At 41.6% G+C, this 27,120-nt stretch overlaps 1 protein-coding gene across 3 annotated transcripts in view; it reads right to left on the reverse strand.

Annotated features, from left to right (window-relative positions):
* The window catches only part of SMC3 (structural maintenance of chromosomes 3), a 48,042-nt gene that overhangs the window by 16,494 nt on the left and 4,428 nt on the right, over nucleotides 1-27,120 (reverse strand). For all 3 annotated transcript variants that reach the window (XM_061636034.1, XM_061636033.1, XM_061636035.1), the window contains 13 exons: nucleotides 22,244-22,319; nucleotides 20,398-20,436; nucleotides 18,288-18,355; nucleotides 17,690-17,761; nucleotides 17,515-17,594; nucleotides 15,339-15,417; nucleotides 14,254-14,371; nucleotides 11,293-11,468; nucleotides 11,082-11,162; nucleotides 10,595-10,759; nucleotides 9,418-9,539; nucleotides 8,391-8,604; nucleotides 587-690 (listed from right to left, as the gene is read on the reverse strand). In XM_061636034.1, coding sequence (XP_061492018.1) covers nucleotides 587-690; nucleotides 8,391-8,604; nucleotides 9,418-9,539; nucleotides 10,595-10,759; nucleotides 11,082-11,162; nucleotides 11,293-11,468; nucleotides 14,254-14,371; nucleotides 15,339-15,417; nucleotides 17,515-17,594; nucleotides 17,690-17,761; nucleotides 18,288-18,355; nucleotides 20,398-20,436; nucleotides 22,244-22,319 — 1,394 coding nt within the window. The remainder of the gene's footprint in view (nucleotides 1-586; nucleotides 691-8,390; nucleotides 8,605-9,417; nucleotides 9,540-10,594; nucleotides 10,760-11,081; nucleotides 11,163-11,292; nucleotides 11,469-14,253; nucleotides 14,372-15,338; nucleotides 15,418-17,514; nucleotides 17,595-17,689; nucleotides 17,762-18,287; nucleotides 18,356-20,397; nucleotides 20,437-22,243; nucleotides 22,320-27,120) is intronic.

Here is a 27,120-nt window from a genome sequence, read left to right on the forward strand (position 1 = left end):
GTATTTTAGCCCATAATTGTTTTACATTTCAAAAAAAAATATATGATCCAACTCCACAGGCTGGAGGATAACAGTGCCTGTACTAATAGGACAGATGTTCACACACTGCTATGATCTTTTTGCTCATGGTTACAACCTTCTGCCATAAAGATAGAATCCAACAGGTGCTCTTGCACTGACCAAAGGCCCTTTGATTCAGAAGAGGGGAAGCGCTTTTTGTGGTCCCCTTCCCCTTTGCAGCCCTCAGCACCTCCCTAAAACCAGCTCCAGACAGTTGGAAGGCCCTCCAGAACAAGGTGGTGTAGGCAACTGCAGGAAGAATTGGCAATAATTATGTTTCCTTTCTTTTTGTTAGTAACCATCTCTACTAGAATAAAAGCCTTAGTGCAAGGGCACTAAATGGATCCCACCCTATACCAGTAATATTTCAACAATGAAACCGTATCTATAAATTTTGAGTAAATCAAATGTTTTGGAGACTATAACAGTTTGTAGTAATGTTTAAAATATAAAAAGCAAAGATTATATATATATAGTGTTTAAGCTTGCACATGCACACAACATAAAACCTCAATAAATTACTAACTTTCTTTCACTCTGTAGTTCATCTTTCTTATTTTTCACTTCATAATATTTTCTGTCCAGTTCTTCAACACGAGCTTTCACTTCATTAAGATCCTGATCCAGTTTCTAATGCATATAAGGAGACAGTGTTTTAAAATGCAACATCTCATGAATTTGACTGATTCTAATGCATTTTGCTCCCTTTGAATTATGTTCAGAATTAAATAAAAAATTATATGCAGTAATTGGAGTGATAACAAACGAAATCTACATCTGGGCAATTTAGATTTTTGGCTACTTTCAGTGCCTATGAGTACAGGAAATTAGTTCCAACATTCGACTACAAGGATGGAAGAGCCATATCTGATGGCTGCTTTGAAGTTTTTCCTTTATGGCTTAAGCCCATGCCAATGTTTTCTATATGCGGTGGTGTGATTAGGAGTGTGCTGTTTAGTGTTGTGCTGCCCCACCTGACATCCACATGTTGAAGAGGATCCCATGGGTCCAGGACCAATCTACACAAACTTACCTCACAACCCACCCACCCCGTTACAACCATGATGTCCAATGCATGGACAATATGGGAGCCCAAGGTCAGGATGAGCAGTTCACTTGAGGCAGAACTAACCAGTAGAATTCCAATTTCCCACTGCATGTGGATAGAAAATGTCTGTATAAGGCTTCAAAATATTACATCTTTGATTACAAGATCTATCTTGTAGGTTACTTAATTACACCAAAACTACATCGCCAAAAAATTTTGACAACAAAATTATAGAAATTTTAAGATAATGGGTTACATCCAATGCAGAGCAAGGATGGAAGGATGCTCAAACTTCCCACCAAGGCTGTGGAGTCAGTACTCCAAACCTTCAACTCCGACTCCGACTCCTCTATTTCTCTACTGTCCGACTCCAACTCCACCCAAAATTGCTTCTTGTCAATCAAAATTTATTTGGGTGGAGTCGGTACATTTCTACCGACTCCGACTCCTCCCAAAATTGCTCCCAACTCCGATTCCACCCAAAATTGCTCCCGACTCCCGACTCCACAGCCCTGCTTCCCACTCCTTCTTCCTGCCACAAGCCCAAATAGTCTGCTCATGCAATTTCCTTCAATCCAATTCCTCCCCCCCCCACATTCCAGATGCTTCTCATGAATTCCCTGAACCTCAGGAGAGTCTTTGTGTGGCAGAGAATGGACCATTGGTCTCACCTGAAGGGTGATTTTCATAGAAGGACTGCCATCAAGTGGGTTATAGCTCCACCTATCGTCCGAAGGCAAGAATGTTTTTGAAGTCAAGACTAGGGGCGTCAGGCCCCTCCCACTCCAGTTCATTCGCAGCGAGTCCAAAGAGATATCTAAAGATGCAGGAGAAAAGGCCAACGGGCCTACCAGCAAGAACATAACATAATAGCAATATTCATAATAATATGACTCTAACATAGCGAGATAACATTAATAGCAGTCTTGACTTCACTAGGAAATCAACATATAATAGCGTAACAGAAATATATAAAAACCCCAGAAAAATATCTAAATATCCTCCAACTGGGAGGGTCGTGATGGCAGTCCTTCTATAAAAATCACCCTTCAGGTGAGACCAATGGTCCATTTTCCATAGAAGGACTGCCATCAAGCGGGATGTACCAAAGCAGCCCATAACAGGGAGGGACCACCCACATCCTAATCATCATTAAGAACCTGTTGCAACACTCGTCTGCCAAAAGAGGCATCGACAGAGGCATAACGATCTATTTTGTAATACCTTATAAACGAATGTGGGGTAGACCAAACAGCAGCTCTACAAATATCAGCAACAGGAGCGTTAGTAGCAAAAGCAGCCGTAGTGGCCACTGACCTAGTGGAATGAGCTGTTATACTAGCTGGAACTGGCAGCTTAAGGGACTCATAGGCTAAGGTAATACATGCCCGCAACCAGCGGGATAAGGTAGAATTAGCTACTTTATGCCCCATAGACCGTGGATGAAAGGATACAAACAAAGACTCAGTCCGTCGTATATCCTGGGTCCTGTTCAGGTAAGTCTTGAGAGGCCTCCGAACATCCAATGAATGCCAAGCCTTCTCTAGAGATGGGTAGGATTCGGGCAAAATGAAGGAAGCACAATGTCCTGATTGCAATGGAAAACTGAATTGACCTTGGGACGGAAGGCAGGATCAGTTTTCAGCACAACAGAGTCCTTGTGAAAAACACAGAGATGACGGGCAGAAGACAGTGCGCCCAGTTCCGAAACTCGTCTCGCAGAGGTGATCGCGATCAGCAACAGGACCTTGAATGACAACAGTATCTGTTGTATTGTGGCTTTGGAAGGATCGAAGTGCTGGGAGTGACACCACCTGGAGAATGCCACCCAAGTATGTTGATATATACGGGTGGTGGATGGTCGTCTCGAGGTCAAAATAATGTCAATAACAGTATCAGACAGGCCAGCAGACCTTAAATGTCCCCGTTCAAAAGCCACGCTGTTAGCTTGAGCCAAATGGGATCCTGATGCAATATTGGGCCCTGGGATAAGAGGTCTGACGTGACCGGGATCATCCAAGGATCCATCACTGACATGGAAAGGAGATCCGAGAACCACGGTCGATGGGGCCAATATGGAGCTATCAGAACCAGTTTGGCCCTCCCGCATCGCGCCTTTCTCAAGGTTCTGGCTAACAGTGGTATTGGAGGGGAGGCGTACAAGAGGCCATCCGGCCACGGTAGCGAGAGGGCATCCATTGCTTCCGCTGTCGTGTCCAGGTATCGAGCGAAGTACCTGGGTAGTTGGCAATTGCGACTGGAGGCAAATAGGTCGACTAAGAAGGTGCCGAACCTACACTGGAAAAGATGGAAAACGGTCAGATGGAGTTTCCATTCTCCCAGAAAGACCTGCTGTCTGCTGAGCCAGTCTACTGTCACATTCCAAACTCCTCTGAGATGTTGTTTTAAGGATTGCAGATGTCGCTCTGCCCAGTCGAATATGAGGGAAGCTAGGTCCTGCAGAGCACGTGACCTGGTCCCCCATTGTCTGTTTAAAAGAGATTTGGCACACGTGTTGTCCGTTCAAATGAGAACATGGTCCAAGTGGAACAGAGACTGAAAATGGAGCAGAGCTAAGTGGACAGCCTTCAGTTCTAGCCAATTGATACTCTGAGTCTGCTCTGCTGTGCTCCAGACCCCCTGAACGAACTGGGAGTTGCAGTGGGCTCCCCAGCCGAGGAGCATCTGTGGTGATAACAGTCCTGCTGGGTTCTTTGAACGGAGAGCCCTGGGTGAAATGTTGGACCCTCGTCCGCCAGCGGAAGGAATGACGGAGTGTGGGGCTCAGGGTAATTGCTCGATGGTTTGACCTGGCAATGTCCTGCTGAAAAGGCAACAAAGCCCACTGGATTGGATGTGCATGAGCTCAAGCCCATGGATGGTGGACACCAACATTCCGAGAGCCCTAGCTAGAAGCATGACATCTGCGGTTGCTTGGTGCATCAGAGACCGTGCGATGTCTGTGATAGCAGTTAAGTGGTCTGGGGACAGGAACACTGTCGCCTGCAGGGTGTCCAACATCGCCTCTAGATGTTGTAGACACTGGGTTGGTTGGAGATGGCTTTTGTCGAAGTTGACTAGCCAACCGTAGGTCTGCAAGACATGGAGCGTGAGCGTTAGGTGGCGATAAAGCAGCTCCTTGGAACTTGCCCGTATTAAAAGATCGTCCAAATAGGGGTAGATATGGACCCCCTGAAGCCGGAGGTAAGCCACTAGTATGAGTAGCACCTTGGTAAAGACTCTCGGGGCAGACGAGAGCCCGAACGGCATCGCTCAATATTGAAAGTGCTGGGGGCCGAAAGCAAACCGAAGGAATTTTCTGTGGGCTATGCAAATAGGCACATGGAGATATGCTTCATAGACAGGCCAGGAAGTCTCCTTCTTGAAGGCTTTCTGTAATGGAGTGGAGGGATTCCATTTTGAACCTGCGGTACTTTACGAAACGGTTAATGAACTTGAGGTCCAATACCGCCCTCCATGACAGATCTCGTTTGGGCACAGCAAAAAGGAGGGAGTACACCCCTTCCAACCTCTCTGTTGTAGGGACTGGCTCTATCGCTGCTGTATCCAAGAGGTGATGTATGGCTGTCTGCATGATGCAGTGCCTGGCTGGTGCCCTGAGACAAGAGGAGGGATGAAACTTGTCTGGAGGTATTGCCCAAAAACTCTATTGCACAGCCATAACAAAAAAGCTCTCTGATCCAGGAAACCTGAGTCAGACACAGCCAATGGTCTCCAAACAGAAGCAGTCTACCCCCAACCGGTATCGTGTCAGTACTGTTTGTCCTGGCGAGAACTTCCCCTATATGAGGACGTTGAGGTACCTCTGCACCCTTGGTTCTGACCTCTGCCCGGGAAACGTCTGTGCCAGGCTCCCCTGAAAGGACAGAAATCATAATTTCAAAATTTGCGGCCTCGTCCTCGAAAGGGCTGGGTCGTGCGGTATGGGGTGAAACGTCGGAAAGGCCTGCGATCGACATTCCTGACAGTGGCCAAGACAGGCTTTCGAGCATCGTTGGGGTCGACAAGCACAGCCTTTAAGGCTTCCTCGCCGAACAGTAACGAGCCGGAATAAGGTGCCCTTGATAAATTAACTCTGGCTGTGGAGTCCGCTTGCCAGTGACGAAGCCAGAGAGTTCGTCGAGCGACTACCTGAGCTGCCATAGCTCGTGCCCCCAGCTGATTTGCGTCCAAGGTGGCATTAGCCACAAAGGCTGCTGACTTGCGCAATTTCACGAGCGACCTCCTTAGAGATACAGGATCGAGATTAGGATCATCTAAGAGGTCATCCAACCACATCATCGCTGCCCTGGACAATATGGAAGCTGATGCAGAGACTCGCATGGAGAAAGCGGTGGCCTCATGATTCTTGTGTAAGGCAAAGTCCAGCCTTCGCTCAGTGGCGTCCTTTAAATGTGAATCTCCTTCCCTCGGCAAAAGGGATCTAGAAACTAGACGGGAGATTGGCTCATCTATGCCAGGGACGGCCAGTCTGCTTGTAAAATCAGGCGCCAAAGAATAAAGTCTGTCCGCAAGAGCGTTAAAGCGGCGTGTTTGTAACTGATGAGACCATTCGTCCTTGGCCAGTTTAGCAATAGGGTCTGGCACAGGAAGGTAGTGCTCTGCTGGTGTAGGAGATTTCAAGACCCTGGCTCCTTTGATAGCGGGAGTGGCAGCTGCAGGTTGTGTAGACTGGAGACCAAGGATGTTCCATACTCTGCGAGCCAGAGGGTGGTAATGTGAGGCATCAAACAGTCAAAAAGATGTATCCTCCCCATGGTCCGAATGATCACTCCATTCATCTGCTTCAGCTTGCCCGGCAAATGGTGAGCCTTCCCCACAAGAGCCGTCATCGACAAATCTGCCCCTGGCAATGTCAAAAGGATTTGGAGAGCCTGGTGGATCTGCCTCATTGCGTACGTAGCGGTTCGCACTGCGCTGAGTAATGGCGGGTAGTTTGAATAAAAAACGACAGCATATTTTGTAGTTGTGATATGAACTCGTAAGACAGCTGCGGCCCCGATGAAGTAGATGGTTGTGGAGAGGTGACGTTGTGGACGTCTCAGCCGGCTGTGAGGATGAATAAGCCCTTTGTTCCTGGCCCGACCTCTCGGAGACCAGGACAGAGACGTAGCGTGGGCGCTTGATTGTGCTGTGGCTGAATAGGTGTTTAGTGTTGGCAACCGTTTTGGATGGCTTATGCTTAGGTGCCTTGGCTTGGTTGCCTGAGTTGTCGCTGGCTATTCCGCCATCATATATTTTCTAGGGGGTTCAGTACACGGCCACGGGTGGGGCACAATGTACAGACCCAAACAGGCTCAGTACATGGCCACGGATGGGGCAGAATGCACTGGCTCAGATGGCGAGGTACACGGCCACGGATGGGGCAGAACGTACCGTATTAACAGGTTGTACAGTTCAAACGGGTTTTGTATAGTATCAACAGCCTTAGTACACGGCCACAAGTGGGGAAGAATGTACAGATCAAACAGGTTTTGTATAGTTTCAACAGCCTTGGTACACGGCCACGGATGGGGCAGAATGTACAGTTCAAACAGGTTTTGTATAGTATCAACAGCCTTAGTACACGGCCACGAGTGGGGCAGAATGTACAGTTCAAACAGCCTTGGTACACGGCCACGAGTGGGGCAGAATGTACAGTTCAAACAGGTTTTGTATAGTATAAACAGCCTTGGTACACGGCCACGAGTGGGGCAGAATGTACAGTTCCAACAGCCTTGGTACACGGCCACGGATGGGGCAGAATGTACAGTATCAACAGCCTTGGTACACGGCCACGGATGGGGCAGAATGTACGGATCAAACAGCCTTGGTACACGGCCACAGATGGGGCAGAATGTACAGTTCCAGACAGCCTGGGTATAGTTAAAATGTATAATTTCAAACAGCCTGGCACATGGCCACGGATAGGGCAAAATGCACAGTTCCAAACAGGCTTTGCATACGACCACGGATGGGGCAGAATGTACAGTTGCAACTAGGCTGGATACACGAAAAGGCTTCAACAGTCAGCTTCAGGCAGTTGTTTATGGTGAAGAACTTATAACAGGTTCTGCTCTGCAGCATATACATGATAGAAAAGGCAGAAAACTGACAGAAAAGGCGTAGAATAGAATTCTTTGCTATGGAAAGGACAAAACAGAATGGGCGGGAAAAGAGGGAGGAACAAAATGGCGCCTGCGAAAATAGCGGGAAAATTGGCCAATCAGAAAAGCGTGGGGCGAGGAAGAAGCAATGGCGGTCACAGAGGAGCACCAGCGAGCTTAACTTCTGCCTGAAAAATCAAACAAGCTCTGAAGCCTTGAGAAGCGTGAGGAAAAAAGGAGCCGCAGCTGCAGGCTTCGAGGGCAGTCGCGGCGAGAGTTTAAAAAGCCGCAGAACGAGCCGGGGGAGGCGGGTCAGCCCAACCAGATCGGGACACTGAAGGGAAAAGAGCCGCAGCCACAGGCTCTGGAGCAGCCGCGAGAATAGGCGGCGAGTTGAAAAAGGGAGAAAGAGAGGCGGCGCAAGGTAGAGAGGCTCCCGTAGTAAACCTGCGTCTGCCTGCTAAGGAAGGGAGAAAGGCAGCCACGGTCTCCCAGAATCGCTGTTCGGCTAGGCAAGGAGCTGCAGTCGCAAGCTCCTGGAAAACGTCTGCGGATGCTGACTAAGAAAGGGAGAGCCGCCGCCGCGGCCTCCCAGGATAGCTGTTCGGCTAGGCAGGGAGCTGCAGCCGCAAGCTCCCTCAAAAAGGCTGCGTCGGCCGCCTTATGAAGGAAGAACCGCAGCCGCGTCTCTCTAAGAGCCGTTAGGCTAAAAACCTGGGAGAAAAAACGATCTGGGTAAGGGAGAACCCCCCCCAAGGAATTCCCCAGGAATAACAAGACAAAACGATGTTAAATACAAGACAGAGGGAAGGAAAGAACGTGGAATACACCAACAACAAACCCCCACACCCTGTCAGACAAATACACAAAAAACTTTTCTAAATGCTAAGGAATATATCAAACTTGTTCGGTATGAAGGCAAGAATGAACTGGAGAGTGGGAGGGGCCTGACGCCCCTAGTCTTGACTTCAAAAACATTCTTGCCTTCGGACGATAGGTGGAGCTATAACCCGCTTGATGGCAGTCCTTCTATGGAAAATTCCCACTGTGCCAATATGTGTATGAAGCTACATCCAACATATTATAAACAGAAAACTAGCTCCCAAGAGCAAAAACCTTTATTATATCCTTTAGCTTGATTCAAATATCTCTGTACTGTAAGCTCAAATCCTTACATTATACTGCTCCAGATTCTTCTCTTTGTTAGCCTCTGTATCTTCTAAATCTTTGTGTATAGCGGCAATCTGCCGTTTCTTGTCATTGATGGCCTGATCTAGGGATTTGAGTTCTTTTTTAATCCACTTATCTCTCTCTTCTTTTGATGTAAACTGACTTCCTCGCCCTTGCTTTGCATAAAGATCTGTTCTTTCCTGGGTAGCCTGTGCCAGTCTGTTGGACGAGGAAAAAATACAACTGAAATTATTTTAAATGAAATGACAATGGCCACAAACATAATGGACTAGCATATTCTTCGTATTTTAACATGAGCCATCAAATTTGAATTAACTTTTGTAAATTATACAACTGTTGCATGGAACTAAAGGAAGTCATTTCAAGAAATACTTATTTTTTTCTTTTTTATTATTTAATAACTGCTCATTTTCTACTCAGTTGTTTCCTATTCAAACAGCAGGGGTCAGAAATTAAAAAATAAAGCTTTGACAATTCTTTGTTAGTAAGACACGAGACACACCTTTTACTATATTTCATACTACTATTTTGCTCAAAGACTTATATTTTTATTTTGGATTTCTATCCAGCTCTCCCACTTAAGCTGTATTCACAAATGCATTTACCTGGGAACACAATGGGACTTACTTTTGAACAGGTATATAGAGAATTGCACTGTCAGGCTCAGGCTACGCAGCACTTTAAAAACATTAAAATCCCAAGACTATCCCTGGTGGCACAAAACATCTTGCTTTCAAATGGCAAGGGAAAACACTAACAGCTCCTATTCATTCCTGTGCCACAGAGGGCTGCCCCATCCATTCTACCAATTTGTGCCATTTCTCTGTTACAGAGAAGTTGTAGGTGACCCAAATCCATTCCTGACTGTTTCTTGCTTAGTGCATGAACCATGATCTATTCTAGAGGCTTTCCAGTCCCTTCAGGGAAAAAAAGGTTTGGGTGTGCAGGGGCATTCCTCACTTAGCATGCTAAATGTTTCCCTTTTCTACCACTGCTAGCCAGTACACAGACCTGGCAATTCCTCGTTCTTCTTTTTCTTTTACGCTATTGAACTTTGGTTCTGTTTCTGCTAGTTCTTTCTGTTTTTCTTCAATTTTCTCAAGAAGTTTTTGCCTCTCTTTCAACAGTCTTTTCTGAAAAATGAAGACAATATGAAGGACAATAATGAGGAATGTCATTTATTTACTTATTAAATTTATGTCCCACCCTTCCTTACTTTATTTATTTATTTTCATTTCTAGACCGCCCATAGCTAATAGCTCTCTGGGCGGTGTACAAAACGAGATTAAAATACAATATAGAATAAAATCAGTAACAAAGGAACACATTAAACTAAAAACATTAAACATAAAGCATTAAACATTAAAATGCCTGGGAGTATAGCCAGGTCTTAACCTGGCGCCTAAAAGAAAGAACCGTAGGCGCCAGGCATATTTCCTCCGGTAAGCTGTTCCATAATTCGGGGGCCACCACAGAAAAGGCCCTAGATCTAGTAACAGTCCTCCGGGCATCCTGGTGAGTTGGTACCCGGAGGAGGGCCTTAGATACTGAACGAAGTGAACGGGTAGGTTCATAGCGGGAGAGGCGTTCCACAAGGTATTGTGGTCCCACACCGTGTAAGGCTTTATAGGTCAACACCAGCACCTTACTGAAGGAGCCCTGGGCAGCAAACAAACGATAAAACATGAAGAACATTTTAAAAATGAAACATTTATCAGTAAGCTGTTGATATAAAAGAATCAGCAGTTAGAAGCACTAGAAGTTATGTGTTCAGAGATAGCTGTGGTTCATAGTTTACAGTTTACTGAACTTCAAAGAGGCATCTGTGCATCTCCAACTTTAATAGAGCTACTCTGCAATAAGCTATTGTGGACAAGCACAGTAATCTGTGGACAACTCTTCTAGTGGAATGTGATTAAATAAGCACTTCAAAAAGGAATTTATTTGGAAAGCACGAAGGCTTGATATGAAGTAAATTTGAAATCTGCATGCCATTCTTTTAGATTTTTGCAGTATGTGCCACATATAATTGCAACAAAAGGGCAGTTTTTCACTATGGGAATCTTGATAACCTGGTAAAAGAGAACAAATTGTCATTATATCCCACCCCTCTTTTTTAAAAATAGAACTCGTTGTGGATTTTAAAACACTCTGACACATTAGCGTACAACTAGCCCCCAGTTCTTACTCGTTGTTCACTATTTCCAGCCAGTTCATCTTGCAAGTCTTTTGCTTTAAGCTCTAGTTTGGTCCTCTGTTTAATCTGTTCCTGTCTTTCAGCACTGAGCTGCTCCTTTTCTTCTTTCATAGCTGAAATCTTGGTTTTTAATTCTCGGACTTGCCGTTCGATTTCCTACATGGAGACAAAACACATCAAGGTAAGATTGGAGAAGTACAATAGGTAACAAGTTCAAAACCAAAACAATTCTCATTATGTAGATGGTCTAGCCAGGGAGATGCACATCTGGTGGTATGCTACCCAATGTAAGCTCCATCCACACTGCACAATATGATGTTCACTTACATTTGTCTTTTTCATATCCCATCCACAGTCTCAGGCTCCTAAGACAACACTCTGCTGCATGCAACTATAGAATAAGGCCACTGTACACCAGAAGCGACTGTTCTTAAGAACAGTAGATTTCTGATCAGACTATGAGCTATGAGGATCTTACTTCCATTTTATCTCGAGCATCCTGTTGTGCATCTCTTAATTGCCTGGATTTTTCTCCACTTGTTTCTCGTTTGGCAGAAAGCTGAAAAGATATCAGTTGTAAATTAACATGCACAATGTATGTACATATATAATTAAAACTAAGTATGTTGAACAATAAAAGCTGGTATCAAAGAAATTATACTTAAGAGATAGTCAAAAAAATGACTTGCCTCATCAAGTTTAGCACGTGTTTCATTAAGTTCCTGATTATAAATTGTGTACTCCAGTGCTCTTCTCATTTTATCCCACTTCTGATATTGAGCTAGCTCTTCTTTCTCCTCTTCCAAAGTATGTAATCTCTCTTCAATATATTTCAACAGCTCATTTATTTTCTCCCTTTTCCCCTCTTTAAAAATGATTTAAAGAAAGAGTTAAAAAATCAGGTGAGTGCAGACAAGGAGCCAAAATTTGTTTCCTTTTACACAGGCAATCTGTCATTAAACATAAACAAACAAACAAACAAATAACCCACCACATGGCCAAAATGTTCTTTTATACAGCATGTCCCTTCTGGGGAAAACCACTATGCATGGTATTCTCAAAGGTTATAATTATAGAATTGTGTATGATTTAATTATTTAAAATTAAATCTAAAAAGCAATAGTTCATCTTTCCTCCTTTTTCCAGAATAAACCAAATGAAAATGCAGAAAGCTAACCACAGTCAACATGGTTAATGCTTTTAGTCTGCAAGAAAAATAGAAAAGATTAATTTAAATAGTTTCCTCACAACATGTATTCAAGGCACATATTCCTAGCTACAGCATAACTGTTTGGAAAGTGTGCAGTTCTCAGTCTGATCCAGCCATACAGCCCTATCAGATACAGTGCCTTGCAAAAGTACTCAGACCCCTGACCAATACTCTCAATTACTGAATTACAAATGGTACATTGTAATTTTGTTCTGTACGTATTTTATTTTGAAACGCTGAAACTCAAAATCAATTATTGTAAGGTGACATTGGTTTTATGTTGGGAAATGTTTGTAAGAAACATAAAAAACTGAAACATGTTCCTTGCATAAGTATTCAACCCCCACACATTAATATTTGGTAGAGCCATCTTTCGCTGCAATAACAGATTTAAGTCTTTTGGGGTAGGCATGTACCAGCTTTGCACACAGTGTTGGAGGGATTTCGGCTCATTCTTTTTGGCAGATTCGCTCCAGGTCGTTCAGGTTGGTTGGACATTGCTTGTAGACCGCAATTTTCAAAGAGCGCTACAGATTCTCAATGGGATTGAGATCAGGACTTTGACTGGGCCAATATAGGACATTCACCTTTCTGTTCTTGAGTCACTCCAATGTTGCTTTGGCCTTGTGCTTGAGATCACTGTCCTGCTGAAAAGTTAATTTCTTCCCAAGCTTCAGTTTTTTAGTGGACTGAAGCAAGTTCTCTTGCAGTATTTCCCTGTATTTTGCTCCATCCATTCTTCCTTTGATTTTAACAAGATGCTCAGTCCCTGCTGATGAGAAGCATCCCCACAGCATGATGCTGCCACTACCATACTTCACTGTAGGGATGCTGTGTCTTGAGGCATGGGCAGTGTTAGGTTTTCACCACACATAGCGCTTTGAGTTTTGGCCAAAAAGCCCTATCTTGGTCTCATCTGACCACAAAACCTTTTCCCACATCACAGCTGGGGCACTTTCATGATTCCTGGCAAACTCCAGATGTGCTTTCAGATGGTACTTTTTGAGGAATGGCTTCTTTCTTGCCACCCTCTCATACAGGCCAGTGTTATGCAGAGCTCTTGATATGGTTGACTGGTGCACCACTACTCCATTCCCAGCCATTGAACTCTGTAGCTCTTTCAAAGTGATTGTTGGCCTCTCTGTGGCTTCTCTCACAAGTCTCCTCCTTGCTCGAGTGCTGAGTTTTGAGGGACAGCCTTTTCTTGGCAGTGCCTGGGTGGTGTCATGCAGCTTCTATATCCTGATTATTGATCCAACTGTGCTCACTGGGATATCCAAACACTTGGATATTATTTTGTACCCTTTTCCTAATCTATGCATTTGTATTACATTATCTCTCACTTCTGTAGAATGCTCTTTCATCTTCATTTTCCTTCAGATCCTCAGCCTGGCCAATGATCCTTCAACAGTGGGGTTTTTATCCTGACAATGTGACAGCAACTTTAATGGTTCACAGGTGGAGGCCAATGGTAAAGTAACTGTGCCCTCGACAGGGCAATTTCTTTCATCTGTGTAAACTGGGAGCTTCCACAGCACAGGGGTTGAATATTTATGCAAGCAACAGGTTTCAGGTTTTTTATGTTTCTTACAAAGATTTGCCAACATAAAACCATTTTCACCTTACAATAATTAATTTTGAGTTTCAGTGTTTCAAAATAAAATATCATACAGAATGACATTACAATGCACAATTTGTAATTCAGTAATATGAGAGCATTGGTCAGGATCTGACTACTTTTGCAAAGCACTGTATATCAGCAATGTTTCAGAAATTTTTTAGGGATTTAGCCAAGCTACTGCACCTTGAACAACTGATCCACCTGCTTGCTTTATGGCAGGGCTGGGGAATCCTTTCTCGGGCCAAGGCTCATGTTCCCTTCTGGACAATATTCTGGGGCCACATGGCACTGGTGGTGAGGCCAGAGGCAAATGTGAGCAGAACAGTGAAAGTAAATTTCATTTTTTTATAGTAGGTTAGTTTTACATATACACCCCTCTTTATCCTCAATCTGAGCAATCAAGAGGCATTATCAGAATTAAACGACACACTCCAGCCAGGCAAAAACACTCATGGTGGATGTAGAGGGTGAGGGATGTGGCCTTGCAGAGAAGGGATATGGCAGAGGGTGTGGCCTGGGAAGATTCCTGAAGGACAGATAAAGAAGCCAGGGGGGCCACAATTGGTCTCTGAGCCTGAGATTCCCTGCCCCTGCTTTATGGGGTTAAATGTGTACATGCAAATGTACAGTTGAACCAATGGATGCATAATAGAACTCTACACCATAACAATGATTTTCAGATCATGTCCAAGTATTAGCTTGTTGTTTCATATCTACTATTTAAGTGAATTCGAAGAAAGCCAGGAAATACAGGGAATATATGACATTAACATGACATGGACATATTTTGAAACTCTAATGAACAAAAGCTACTTTTACCTGTTTCTTTCATTAAGGAGATACTCTCTTCTTTACGTTCATCATACACTCTAGTGCCAGCTACTTCCCTTAACAGTTTTAGTCTCTGAGAATCAGGAGCTGTGGCCATCTGATTGATCTAAAGAACCAAAAAAATGTTACATTTTGGACATGTAAAAGAACAGCACAGCAAACAGCATGAAGAATCACTTGGTAACATATAAATGCTCTTTTTAACAGGAAATCCTCACTTAATCTGTAGTATTATACCACTTAAAATTGTCATGGCTTCCCAGAAATAATCCGTGGAACTGTAGTTTCTTTAGGGCACTGAGAGTTGTTAGAAGACCCCTATTCCCCTAACAGAGCTACAATTCCCAGAGTTCTCTGGGAAGAGAGATTGAATGTTAAACTGCTCTGGGAATTGCAGCTCTGTGAGAGGAATAAGAGTCTCCGAACAACTCTCAACACCCTCAACAAACTACAGTTGCCAGGATTCTTTGGAGGAAGCCTTGACTGTTTAAAGTGGCACAATACTGCTTTAAATGTGTAACACAGATAGGGGCCCGTATCTTAAATACTTCCTATTATATAGCAAGATACTGCTATAGCAGCATCTAGCAATCCATTTACGTGTTAGCACAAGTCTTTGATTCAGGCTTTAAAACTGATTTTAACAAATGATTGGTTGACTTTTCACCAATCTATATGCCTAAAACTGGTTTTGCCAGGTCTACCTGAGCATACAAAGTTATATGCAATTTTATCATCTGAACATATTATTGAATAGATGAGTCTTCAGAAAATATTAATTTGGTATACGTTGTTCATATATTCAATTCATATTGTCACTATCATTATGCTTCTGCTAAATTTCAATACCGTAAAACTGTAACTGACACAGAGAAGAGCACAAGAATCAAAGCAGGCTGCAGCAGTCATGTACCACTGGGATTTTTCAGATTATTATGAACACACACGATTAAGGAAATATTCATCAATTAACATTTAGTGTAAAATACCATGCCTGCTTATTATTTGAGAATTGTCACACTGAAGTTACTGACACATTTTTCTTTATGCAAAACAGATAGTTGTTATCATACCTTTCCTTGCTTAACAATATAGTAGGGATTGCTGCGAGAAAATCCAGCACTTTCAAGTAGGTTCATCACATCATTTTTCCTGGAAATAAAATTTTAAATAGTAAACCATCCAATGGGTCAGTTTAGAAAAAATTTGGATCATATACGACAAGAAATGACAACTGTCTTGCTTTCATTAGAAAATGAAAATGTCTTCTGTTTAGTAATCATAGAGGTGCTTTAAGGTGCTTGCTGCTTAGCCCTCTTTCTACACAAGGAAGGAATGGGGCGAACACAACCAGCAGAATACTTGCTGCTGAAATACCATTACCCAATTTTTCCCATTACTGGGCCCCAAACCTTTGTAAATCATTGGCTCTGCCTTGTCCTCCAAGCCTGCACTAGGGCTAATTTTAGGGCTAAGTGAATCACCAATTCAGGGTGCTGTTCAGGCTTGTACAGACTCCAATTAAGACAGAATATCACAAGTGTGAAATATTTGGGGTCCTGACCTCTAATATTCTTTCCTTTATTGTGTCCAAATAGGCATTTGCTTCAGATATGACCACCACAGGTGAAGGAAACTCTTTTTAAAAAACAAAAGACAAGATGACTGAGACCCAGACCCATGCAACCCCCCCTGCTCTTGTAAGGCACCCACAGTTGCCAATCTTACCAGAATTGGAATATACCCCAAACCAATCTTATAAGGTAGATCATGCTGCCACCACCTGTTCTGTCCACCAGTTTGGACCAGGTGAAATCCAAACAAATTAAATGGATGCCTCTGAGATCCCACATAGGCAAGAGCTAGAAGGCAGACTCTCTGCTTCTTGGAGCTCCAAGCCAAACAGACTATTCAGTGGCAGTAGCCAAAAGGTCAAACAGGATTTCTTTACATCAAGCATAAAGGTTCTTAGCAGAAAACATTTATTTGAAGCCTCTACCTTCACATTATTTTCAAGAAACTGTTTCGGGCAAGCTAAGAAAGCTGACTAGCAGTGCAAACATATTCATGGTTACTCAGAAGTGAATCCCACAGTATTCAATGGGGCATACTTCCGAGTACTTGAGTTTAGAATAGGAACCCAAGTCTTTTATCAGCTGCAACTTCTATATGGCTATAATGACACATCCCTGAACTGACATAATTTAAATCCAAATGTTCTAAAACAGCATTTCTCAAACTGACAGTCAGACCACCAGTGGGCTTCAGTACTGCAGCTCACCCCTTGGTGATGCAGTTGTCTTTTGGTTGGACAGACACTAGCAACAGCACCACCAAATAGGCAAAAAAACCCTTGCAGTTTAAGAACTTATCTATAGTCAACAGATATTTCTATCATACTTTAAGAAGCTGGAAAGCTGGAGTAGTCAGGGGAGGAGGAGGAAGGAAGAGGAGGAGAAGAGGAAGAAGGGAGGAAGAGGGGGAGGGAGTGGAGAGAGAGGGTCTCTAGATCAGCAAGGAGGAGGCTGAGTCCTAAAACTCCAGAATCAATGTTGTATTTGGCTGAACTATGGAACTCCCTGCTGCAAGGAAATCACAATGGCAACTAATTCAGCAGTTTCCAAAAGAGGGAATAGATATAATGGAAAATTATGTCAATTAATTAACAGCCAATTATGACAATCTCCACCTCTATTTTATTCCATGTCCAGCCCCTGCATTGCTATTTTGTGCCTGGTGGCCTCAGTAATTTTTAGCCCTTTAAAATGGGCACTAAGGGGTGGAAAAATTGAGAACCCTTGCTCTCAAATATTTTTTGTAAATAGTGGAAATTTAAAAAACGTAACAAATTTTGAATTATTTTCCTGCTTACTGATCCTCAAAGATGAATTATGCAATGTTTCAAGGTCCCTGCCCCACAAACACACACAAGGACTAAAAGCATACTCAAAATTAGTTTTCATAAAACATCAATTTTCAAGGTTCCAAAGAGAACTTATAGGCTATAGAAGAGGACCAAAGTATCTGTGAGAAAACATTACATACTCGTCATTCATCCAGGATTATTCCTACTATTATTTATTCAATTTATTTGTCAACTAAATATAAAATGTCTCTACGTGACTTACACACATTATTAAAAAAAAACTGCAATCAAGTTTAACAATAAAACAATACCCCTCAAAAAAAGTTTGTTATGGTGTACATTTAAGCTTGATTTGGGTTAAAAGAAAAAGGAACTGCACTTACGTTACCATTTTCTTGTCTAAGAAATATTGGTCCTTTTTAGCTCCAATGACTCTGCGAAGAGATACTTCTTCTTTATCAATCTTAAGAAAATAGAAGGGCAGGTATTGTAAACTATTTGTCTCTTAATTTAAACCGAACAAAAGCAAAAAGATGCACACTAATATATTTAACTTACCGGTAACCTGTTGTCCGAGTTGTCAAAGATAATTTCCACAAAAGCAGAAATAACACGAGGACCTGTGCCTTCCTAAGAAAGATCATCGTATTAATCCAAATTTTTAAGTTTACACTTTGTACAACAATCTCCCCACACTGTGTCCAATAAACTATTATATTTTTCAAAGATTCAAAAGCTTATGCAACAACTAATTTTTTTTCTTTTCTCTTCTAGTTTAGGTTGCTCTAATGAATCATCCTGAGGAGAAACAAAGAGTGGATTTGGGTGTGAACTCATTTCAGATTCTCACAAACATATGGCTAAACCTGTTTAAGGATTCCTGTTCTTAACTCTAAGTGTAGGTCTGAGTCCTTGAGCGACTAAGCCTTTTTCAAATGGTGGAATGGCTACTGTTTATTAAAAGATTTTTATCCCACCTTTCCACTCACAAGACTGCCAAAGTAGCTGATGGCAAGGTAAAAAACAGAACAGTAGAAGCCTTAAAGTCACCTATGTATCATTTCCACATATGCAAGTAACCTATTTTACGACAACACAACATTTCAGCTATTTTATGACAATAGCATGCTTACACACATCTATTATCTTCACTTACGTGCAACAAAGCCAGCCTTTGCTCAGGACGAAGATGACTGAATTCATCACTGAGAACAAACTGAATTGCTTTCATGAAGAAAATCAAGATGACGTTTGTTAATTAGTAGTATTCTGCTCAGTAGTATAATAAATCAATAGGTTTTTATGGAGCTCTCATAAATAGCAGCACAGGTTGCATTCAACATTGTTCCAAAACATTGATAAATTTTAAAGCAAGGATTTCTTCATGAAATTTTAAATTATTTCAGCTTCAAGCAGAACTCAAATGCCCTGCCCTCCATGACAAACACTTTAAAAAACTGTGCTGCAACAGATACCAATTCCCACCTTCATCTCGCTTTCACACACACACTCCCTCATGGTACTTCCTAAAGCAGGTTGTTTTACCCTGCTGTGTGGCAGGGTCAGCCCTGTAAAGTTAAAACATTCAGCCAGTCAAATGCAGCACTTTATCTTTCCAACATACTGCATGGATAACATCCATTTGATAGAAGCCCATCACCAGAGTGAAGGAGGTTGAAATGGAAGGGGATTAAAAGAACCACATCTCTCTTGCAATTAATTTTCCCCGTGCAATGCACACTTCGCAAGTAAGACACACATGGATAAGGAGACGGGTAACACATTTAACACCAGAGACCAGGACCTTGCCCCTACAGCGGTGGTGAGGAACTTCTAGAGGGACAAAGGTTCCCCACACCTGCCCTTCAGGATTGTCTGGTTGGTTCTGTGCTGCCAAAACACTTGGGGTGCCTTGGCAACATAGCAGTCAAAGCCTCCTCATTCTTTCCAGTTCTAGAGGCAAAAAGGGTGGCAAAGCCTTCTCTGTTCGGCCCCATTCCTTGGAAACAATGGCCAACCCTCCACTCCCAGACTTTGGCCCAAAATTGGGAGTAGGGAGGGGATTGCTACGTAACTGTAGGAACAATCCTAAGTCCTTCTGCAGCTCCAAAGCTGAGATGAAGGCTAGGACTCGTCCTTCTTGCCAGAGGACAGTGATACATGTGCCATGGCAAGTGGAAATACGGAAACCTGTTTGCATGTTAGTAGTAGTGGGCCTCCTGAGACAATACTATTAAAATCAGAAATTGAAACCCCATGTAGACCACAGAAAAAGTAGTAGGTTAAATAGCTGTAGAGTGTACTCTAAGCATAGTTCTCCCCCCACCCCGCAAAATGCTTCTGATCAGAGGGACACTTTTTCCTAAATGAAAAACAGAGGCATTCTTCAGTATTAGACTAAATACTTTTGCGTGGAGAACAAAAAAGGCCAACATGTGGCACAAACAGTGGAAGCTTATCACACCTCTGGACAGCAGCAGGAGGTCTTGTATGCCTCTATGTCCTCTAGTCAGACCTGAACTTGCTTGCTTCTCCCATACAATACTGCTGCTTGTTCTCCAACTCTAACTCAGTAACCATGAGGAAAACTGAACAAAGGCACAGAGAAGCTGTATATGTATTACAACACTTGCAAAAGTAGAAATAACCGATGCTTCAGACTTAGAATCATAGAACAGTAGAGCTGGAAGGGGCCTATAAGGTCACTGAGTCTAACCTCCTGCTCAATGCAGGAATCCAAATATTCAAAAGCTTATGATAAAGATTCAGAAATTTGGGTTGTGGCATACTTGTCAGAAGAGGTAGGCTACTAATACTGTAAGTATTACCCTTCTGCAGAGGCCCCACCCCCTCCCCGACAGGTTTCTGTTTAACTGTTCTGGGCTTTCCTCATTAGAGAGAAGGCAATTTCGTTGCAGCTCTGCATTGGAAGTGATGGAATAATCCAATCAAATATGATGAAGAGATGCTGCAAATAGAGATTAACAAACAGATAGGGGAATGGGGGGAAAGGGAAAACAGAGAAGGTCCAAACAGTAAATCAGGTAGAGAAGTCGTGCAGTGTGAAGCCTCCTCTGCAACCGGATAGTCTGAACTCACAGAACACTTTAGGTTGTTACTTAAAAATTTTTTGTGGCACATTAGCAGTTTTCTCATGACACAGTTTAGGAATTATTGTTGTTCTAAGTGTTACTAGGCCCATGAGTTAAGAGTCAAAACGGAAGAAAACTGACATATTAAACTATTATTCATAAATTTACACTTACCATAGAAAAAGTTGCTTTTTCCAGAACCATTTCTGCCCACTAAAAATAAAAAGTGAGTTACACATAGAGCTATGTTAAATTATGTATTTTCATGAACTACATGTTTTCTAATTGAGAGACAAAAGAGAGAAGTTTATGTAAAAAACGGAAAATCAATTAAAATGATTAGACAAACTGCCTCCTAACCCATTCCCATGGGACTCCATCAAGGGTCCTCAACTCTGCAGCTCAGTAGAAGAAAAAAGAGCAAGGCTCTTCAATATTATATAATAATAATAATAAATTTTATTTGTTGGTCGCCTATCTGTCCAGGTTAGTGGACACTCTAGGCGACTTACAATAATAGAGAGCAGTACATAATACAAAATAAAATACAAGCAAACACAATCATAATCCATTTAAAATCAATTTCTATTTAAAACCTTATAAAATGAATCCTCCCCAATCCCATAGGCCCGCCTGAATAGCCAGGTTTTTAAGGCTTGGCGAAAACCCATCAGGGAGGGAGCATGTCGGAGATCAAAAGGAAGGGAATTCCAGAGGGTAGGGGCCACAATCGAAAATGCCCTCTCTCTGGTCCGCACCAGCCTAGCTGTTTTAACCGGTGGGACCGAGAGAAGGTCTTGTGAGGCTGATCTTGTCAGGCGGCATAATTGGTGATTCTGTAGGCGCTCCTTCAGATAGACTGGGCCGAAACCGTATAGGGTTTTAAAGGTCAGCACCAACACCTTGAACTGGGCCCGGTAAACAACTGGTAACCAGTGAAGATCTATTAACACTGGCGTGATATTATCTATCCTGCCTAGCTGCCACATGCCCCCATCCCACTTTAACTCTAGCAACAGCTAGTCACTCTGCATAGGAAGGCAGAAAGGAGAAATAGACCCGTTTGTGATCTATTTTGACCTCTTTGTACTTTGTATTTCTTTTGTTAGCTACCTTTTCTGATGAGAAAGATGGGATATAAATTTAATAAGTAAAAAAATCCTAATAACTATTCTATTAGTTTATTAAAACTACCTTTTTAAAAAAAAACACTTGTATGACAACATTCTCCAGCTCTCACAGAGTTTGATAATATGACTATTTGCTGTCAAATTCTTTTCAGCATTCACCAAACTCTGAAGTCCATGCACCTCCCCACTAATGCCTTTAAATTGTTTAAGAGAATAGCCCATTATTCTACTGGTAATTCGTATCTTGTAATGATCCCTGATAGGAGAAAATTTTTTTTTTTTTAAATTGTCCTTCCTGGGTCACACACTAATGAAATTCTGTGCTTGCATGGAAACCTAAGGATGTTTCCACTGCAGCTGCCACGTGGCCAGTTTTGGATTGCAGCCATGACAGAGGATGTCATGTGGGAAGGCTACAGCCCTGCTCTAGCTACCCGCTGAAGAAATATATAGCTGAAACTGCCTGTTGGTGGATGGGAAAGCACGGAACTAAGAGGACAAGCTACAAGGAGGATACTTTTCCTCTCCAGTCCCCAGAAAAGAACTGTTGCCTCACTTAGCTACACAGATAGAAATTGTCAGATTTGAGACAGATTTTTGCTTTCACAAAAAAGGGCCAGGAACAAATTTTACCTCTTGTTAGGCTATAGCGTCATGGCTCCACTTTCCCTGCAACAATATTTGTGAAGAAACCTGTGTTTATTACAGGGAATCTCTTTATGAAACTTCAAGGGCAATGCAGAAGCCCATAGGCCTTAAAGGGAAAACAATAAGCATTCAAGGAATAGCAATCCCTTCACTATGAAGAACCAGTAATATTTCCATCATCTCCATGCTTACTTAAAATGATGCACATTTAATATTATAGCCATTACACCAGAAGAACTTACCAATGACATTATGCTTTGAACTGAAGGGATCTACTATAGTTTGATCTCGGTAGCTTCGAAAACCCTGGATAATCACCTGAAATAAACAAATAGGGTGGGGTGTTTTTTTTAAAAAAGTCAACAATGTCAACATTATTTGGTATTATGTGCAGATTTTAGAACTTTAGTGTTTTACAAGAGAGAACTAATATTTTCTGAAGGAACAACATTCATTGTTGAACTTTCTAGGCTACAAAAACTTGATAATTAGCAGTTAGCATACTTGGGGGAGGGCTATTCTCCTCTACAGAACATTAAAGAAGCAGCAGTTGGAACAGCCATAGCAGCAGCAACACTGAATGCCTAGAAAGTGGACATCTGCTGTTATCACCCCTTTCAGAGATTTTTTTTAAATCTTTGTACACCAAATAGAAATCTTTGCTGTTAACTTATACAGTGCCTAATTATTACAATCCTATAAGGTGAGTTAGGCTGAGAGATACTGACTTGGCCAAAATCTACAAGGTATCCAAAATAAACAGAGATTAAAGCCTGGCTTTGCTACATGCTCTTTACATGGTGTCACACTGCCCCTCACTTTCTGCACTTCCACTCACGTTCTAAATGTGATTAAGACACAAATTTAACAGTGGCTTTTTCATATTTAATCAAAGCATATTAAATTACAGTAGGTCCCCGCTTTTCGGCGCCCTGCTTTTCAGCATTCTGTTAATATGGCACCAGTAGGGTGAACAGCTGTAGTGCGGGGAGCTCCAGCCGCTGCGCTCCAGCTGACAGCGCTTGGGCCCTGAAGCTCCCCACGCTCCAGCTGATTGCGCGCTCAGCTGTACTGTACAGCTGATCATGCATAATGTCCCACTTTCCAGTGGGTTACGCTTTTCGGTGGGGGCCTGGAATGTAACCCGGCATATGAGTGGGGCCTTACTGTAGCAAAATTCTAAAATAAGTAGAGATGTAAAATTTCTGGAAATTTTGAAGCCATGGAAAAAACCAGTTTTTTTCCATGTTTTTTCAGAAAAAAACAGATATTTTTTAAAAAAAGTAATATTAGCACTTTTAAGATTGAAAGTCACTTTGTTACTTCAGGAACATCAAATGTAATTATGTACAAGTTGGTTTGGCATAAAATTATCACATATGGTATATTAAAACTACATTTTATTCAAACAATTATTACAAATTGAATTTACTTTTCTAAATTTTTACTTTTTTTAATAACAAACGGATCTACAAGATCCTGAACTGTAAGGAACACCTGAACTGTAAGGAACTTCTTTCGTTTTGCCAGTTTATGAGCACGCAAAAAACAATTTTAAAAAAAACAGAAGAAACCATCAACATTACTAACAAACAAAATTATTTATGTCTCCACTAGTCCTCCACAGTGTCAGGCAGACATAAAACATCCATTCCCATAAAAAGAACTAAGAAAAACATTTTATTCATCATGCTAAAATAAAGCATTCCATAATAAATTTTTTCTTCAATTTTTCAGAAAAAGACCAAAAACGGCTTCAGGGAAAAAAAGTTTTTTTCTGAATTTTTCCGTTTTTTTTCCGGGCTTTCACATCTCTAAAAATAAGCCAGATCTTGCTGATACAGCATGTAAACATGAAACAATACCACTAATTACTAAAGAGCTAGTATTGTGTACTGTTTGCAATTCTACTAATACAATAATTTCAAAATAGATTTCATACCTAACTCAGTAATTTGAGCATATGAGTTCAGCCTGCAAGGGCTTTAATTTAAGACCTGACTAGCATGTAAAATTAGATAATTCACTGTACGTTTATTTTTCAGGAATAAATAGGTAATGTTTCAAGCAATTTAGACTGTTTTTAACCAGCAGCCTCTTACAGTACAGTTCTATACAAGTTTAACTGGAGTAAATGTCACCATTTTAATTGGATTTACTTCCTACTGATTGCAGCCTTAGCCTGCAATGCTACACATGCTTGCTAGGTGGTAAGTCCCATTAAAACAATTACACTTATCTGGAAGTAAGGGCCGCTAAACTCAATGGGACTTAATTTTGAATAGACATGCAAAGGATCACACTATTAGACACTCTTCTATAATTTGTTAATAATTTTTAATTATGTAGCTTATTACGTTAAAAATAGTTTTCAGGTATCTTCAATAAAACATTTGTCTGTGCCCCCTCACTATATCCCCAACTAGTATATTTCACTGAATAAATAAATATGCTGCCTTACATCACACTATTTCAAAAGAGACCACTCAGCACAATTGACAGGATCCAGCACTAGCGTTCCAATGCTAGCAAATGTTTGCACTAGCATCTGATGCCACCACAATACCAATTCATCTGCTAACGCTGAACTGCTGTATTAGTGATCCCACTTGTCACAAAGGCCCTCTTATGTAGTATCTTGCTATGGGAATCCATGTGTAAGTACAATCTAGGGTGCAGTTAATGGCAAGGACAGGTCCCGTTCAGCCCTACCACTTTCAAAAAACACATGACAGTCCTGGCTGCTCTCTTTTCTTACTAATATGTCCTCAAATATTTGGAAACTGTTTTGAACTAAATCTTCTTCCAATGATATATTGCATTAAATACAGAGAATATCAACATTTTATCCAAGCAATTTACAAAAATCCACTTTAACCACAGGTAAAAGCTGCAACTAAAATGGTAACTTAAGCTCAGTAAGAGAGTAAAGAGGAGCTATGTATATTAATACGTGTCAAATACAAATTATGGGTGGTAATCTGTACTAGTCCTATTCAGACTACACCTACTGAAGTTAATAGACATGACTAATTTAGGTTCATTAGTAGGTCTATTCTGAGTAGGACTTAGCTGAATATAACCTATACCTTCAAAAACTTCTCTTCACCAATGAAAAACTATGAGGAATTAAAGCAGAATGATATGTAAAATAGTTGTTGCCCATATTTGCATACCCACTCACACTCCTAGAAGCCCGCATCCGTAGACCCAAATCACATAATCTATACATTATAAAATCAAGAGTATACAGATTTTACAGCTCTAGCCCTACATGCATCAAGTTCCACATGCTTAAGCCCCTTTGCAAATGTGATGTTCAAATGCATGGACTTCAGAGGGATCTGGCATGCTTATCAGAAAAGGAAGCTGGCATTTTCCTGAGCCCCTAACATAAAGGTTGGATTTGGAATGTCCATATGTAGCATCTCAACCTGGGAAAGTGGTTGACGACCTTGCATAAGCTAGAGTCAATGTGACAAAAATAGATAATGTGCACAAAATCCAGCCACTGTGAAAAATGTGCACAAGGGGGGCGGATGAATAGGGAATTATGCACATTGTCTAGCTGATATGCATTACCTTCAACTAATATTGGACAATACTAATAGTATATATGCATATTTGGTTCTAATAATTTGTGCAAAGTTCCATGAATGTATTGCATTATGACTGGTTTGTATGCACATTCTCTGTTCAATTTGCATTAATCACATTACATACATCATTAAAGATGCAATCTACGGTTAGGGTTCCTTTTAGAACTCACGTAACTGGTTTAAAACAGCTACATTGGTTGCCAGTTTGTTTACAAATGCAAATGCAAAAGGTGCTCACACTAGTAATTAAAGTTCTAAGCGCCCTAGACCCCAAATATCTGAAAGATCGTCCCTTTCCCTACAGACCCCCCTTGGATGTTAAAAATGGCAGAAACCCCCATGGGTGTTAAAAACGGCAGAGGGGGTCATCATCTTGGTAGTTCCTCCACTCTCAGAGGTTCGGGAGCTAGCATCCCAGGAGAGGGCATTCTCTGTGGCAGCTCCTAAGTCACTTTGGTATTCCCTCTCCACAGAAGTGTATTTGACTCCTTTGTTGGATAACTTTTATCATATGCTAACAATATCATTTGATCACAAATTGTTTTATCTTATTTTAATAGTGCATTTTTACATTTTTGTAACCCACCTCCAGAACGCTGTTGTTATTTATTAAATTTCTATCCCACCCTTCCTCCCATTAGGAGCCCAGCGGCAGCAAACAAGGGACAAAAGATTAAAAACATCTTAAAAAGCTAATCCAAAACAGATGCAGACACAGAACTTATGGTGAAGGGTGGGTAAGAAATAATTGATTTTTTAAAATCCTTTATATTCTTACTTAAGAATGCATCCTACTGAATTCAGTGGGACTTGGAATTGCAAAGGACTGCACTGTAAAAATAGTACCTGTCATTCAGAGGACCAAAAGCTCTCTGGTGCTTCACTTTACAGAATTTTGAGGTCTGCTGCACAAATAAAATATTCTTGAATGGAGACTTGTTATTAGACCTTCACCTGGATGCCTCTTACAAGCAAAACTCACATGTACATGAGTAAATTGGGAGGCTCTGTAAATAGGAAATGTTGGGGTTTTTTTCTTTTCAGACCATCAAGTCTGCCACAAATAGCTAGAAGGAACACAAGAAGCTGCCTTACACTGGTCTAACTAGCTTAGTATTATCGACACTGACTGGCAGCAGCTCTCAAGTAGGAATCTCCCAGCTCTACCTGGGGATGTCAGAGACTGATCCTGCATACAAAGCATGTACTATATCTCTGGGCACTGACTTCTACCCCTGATGGCTTGAGAAGGTGGATGTATCTACAAAACTTTTAGAAGAAGGTCTGATCAAGTCATGTCCTGTTTTTACATAAAGCAACATCAGAAATTGAATGTGATATTTTGCAAACTCACTTTTTTTAACCTCATGAGGCAAAGAAAAGCTTATGAAGCAATCCTCAATGTCATCCCAATTTGTTGTTGTTATGTGCCTTAAAGTCAATTACGACTTATGGCGATCCTATGAATCAGTGACCTCCAAGAGCATCTGTCATGAACCACCTTGTTCAGAGCATGTAAG

The sequence above is a fragment of the Rhineura floridana genome, chromosome 7 (genome assembly GCF_030035675.1).
Source record: "Rhineura floridana isolate rRhiFlo1 chromosome 7, rRhiFlo1.hap2, whole genome shotgun sequence".
Lineage (NCBI taxonomy): Eukaryota > Metazoa > Chordata > Lepidosauria > Squamata > Rhineuridae > Rhineura > Rhineura floridana.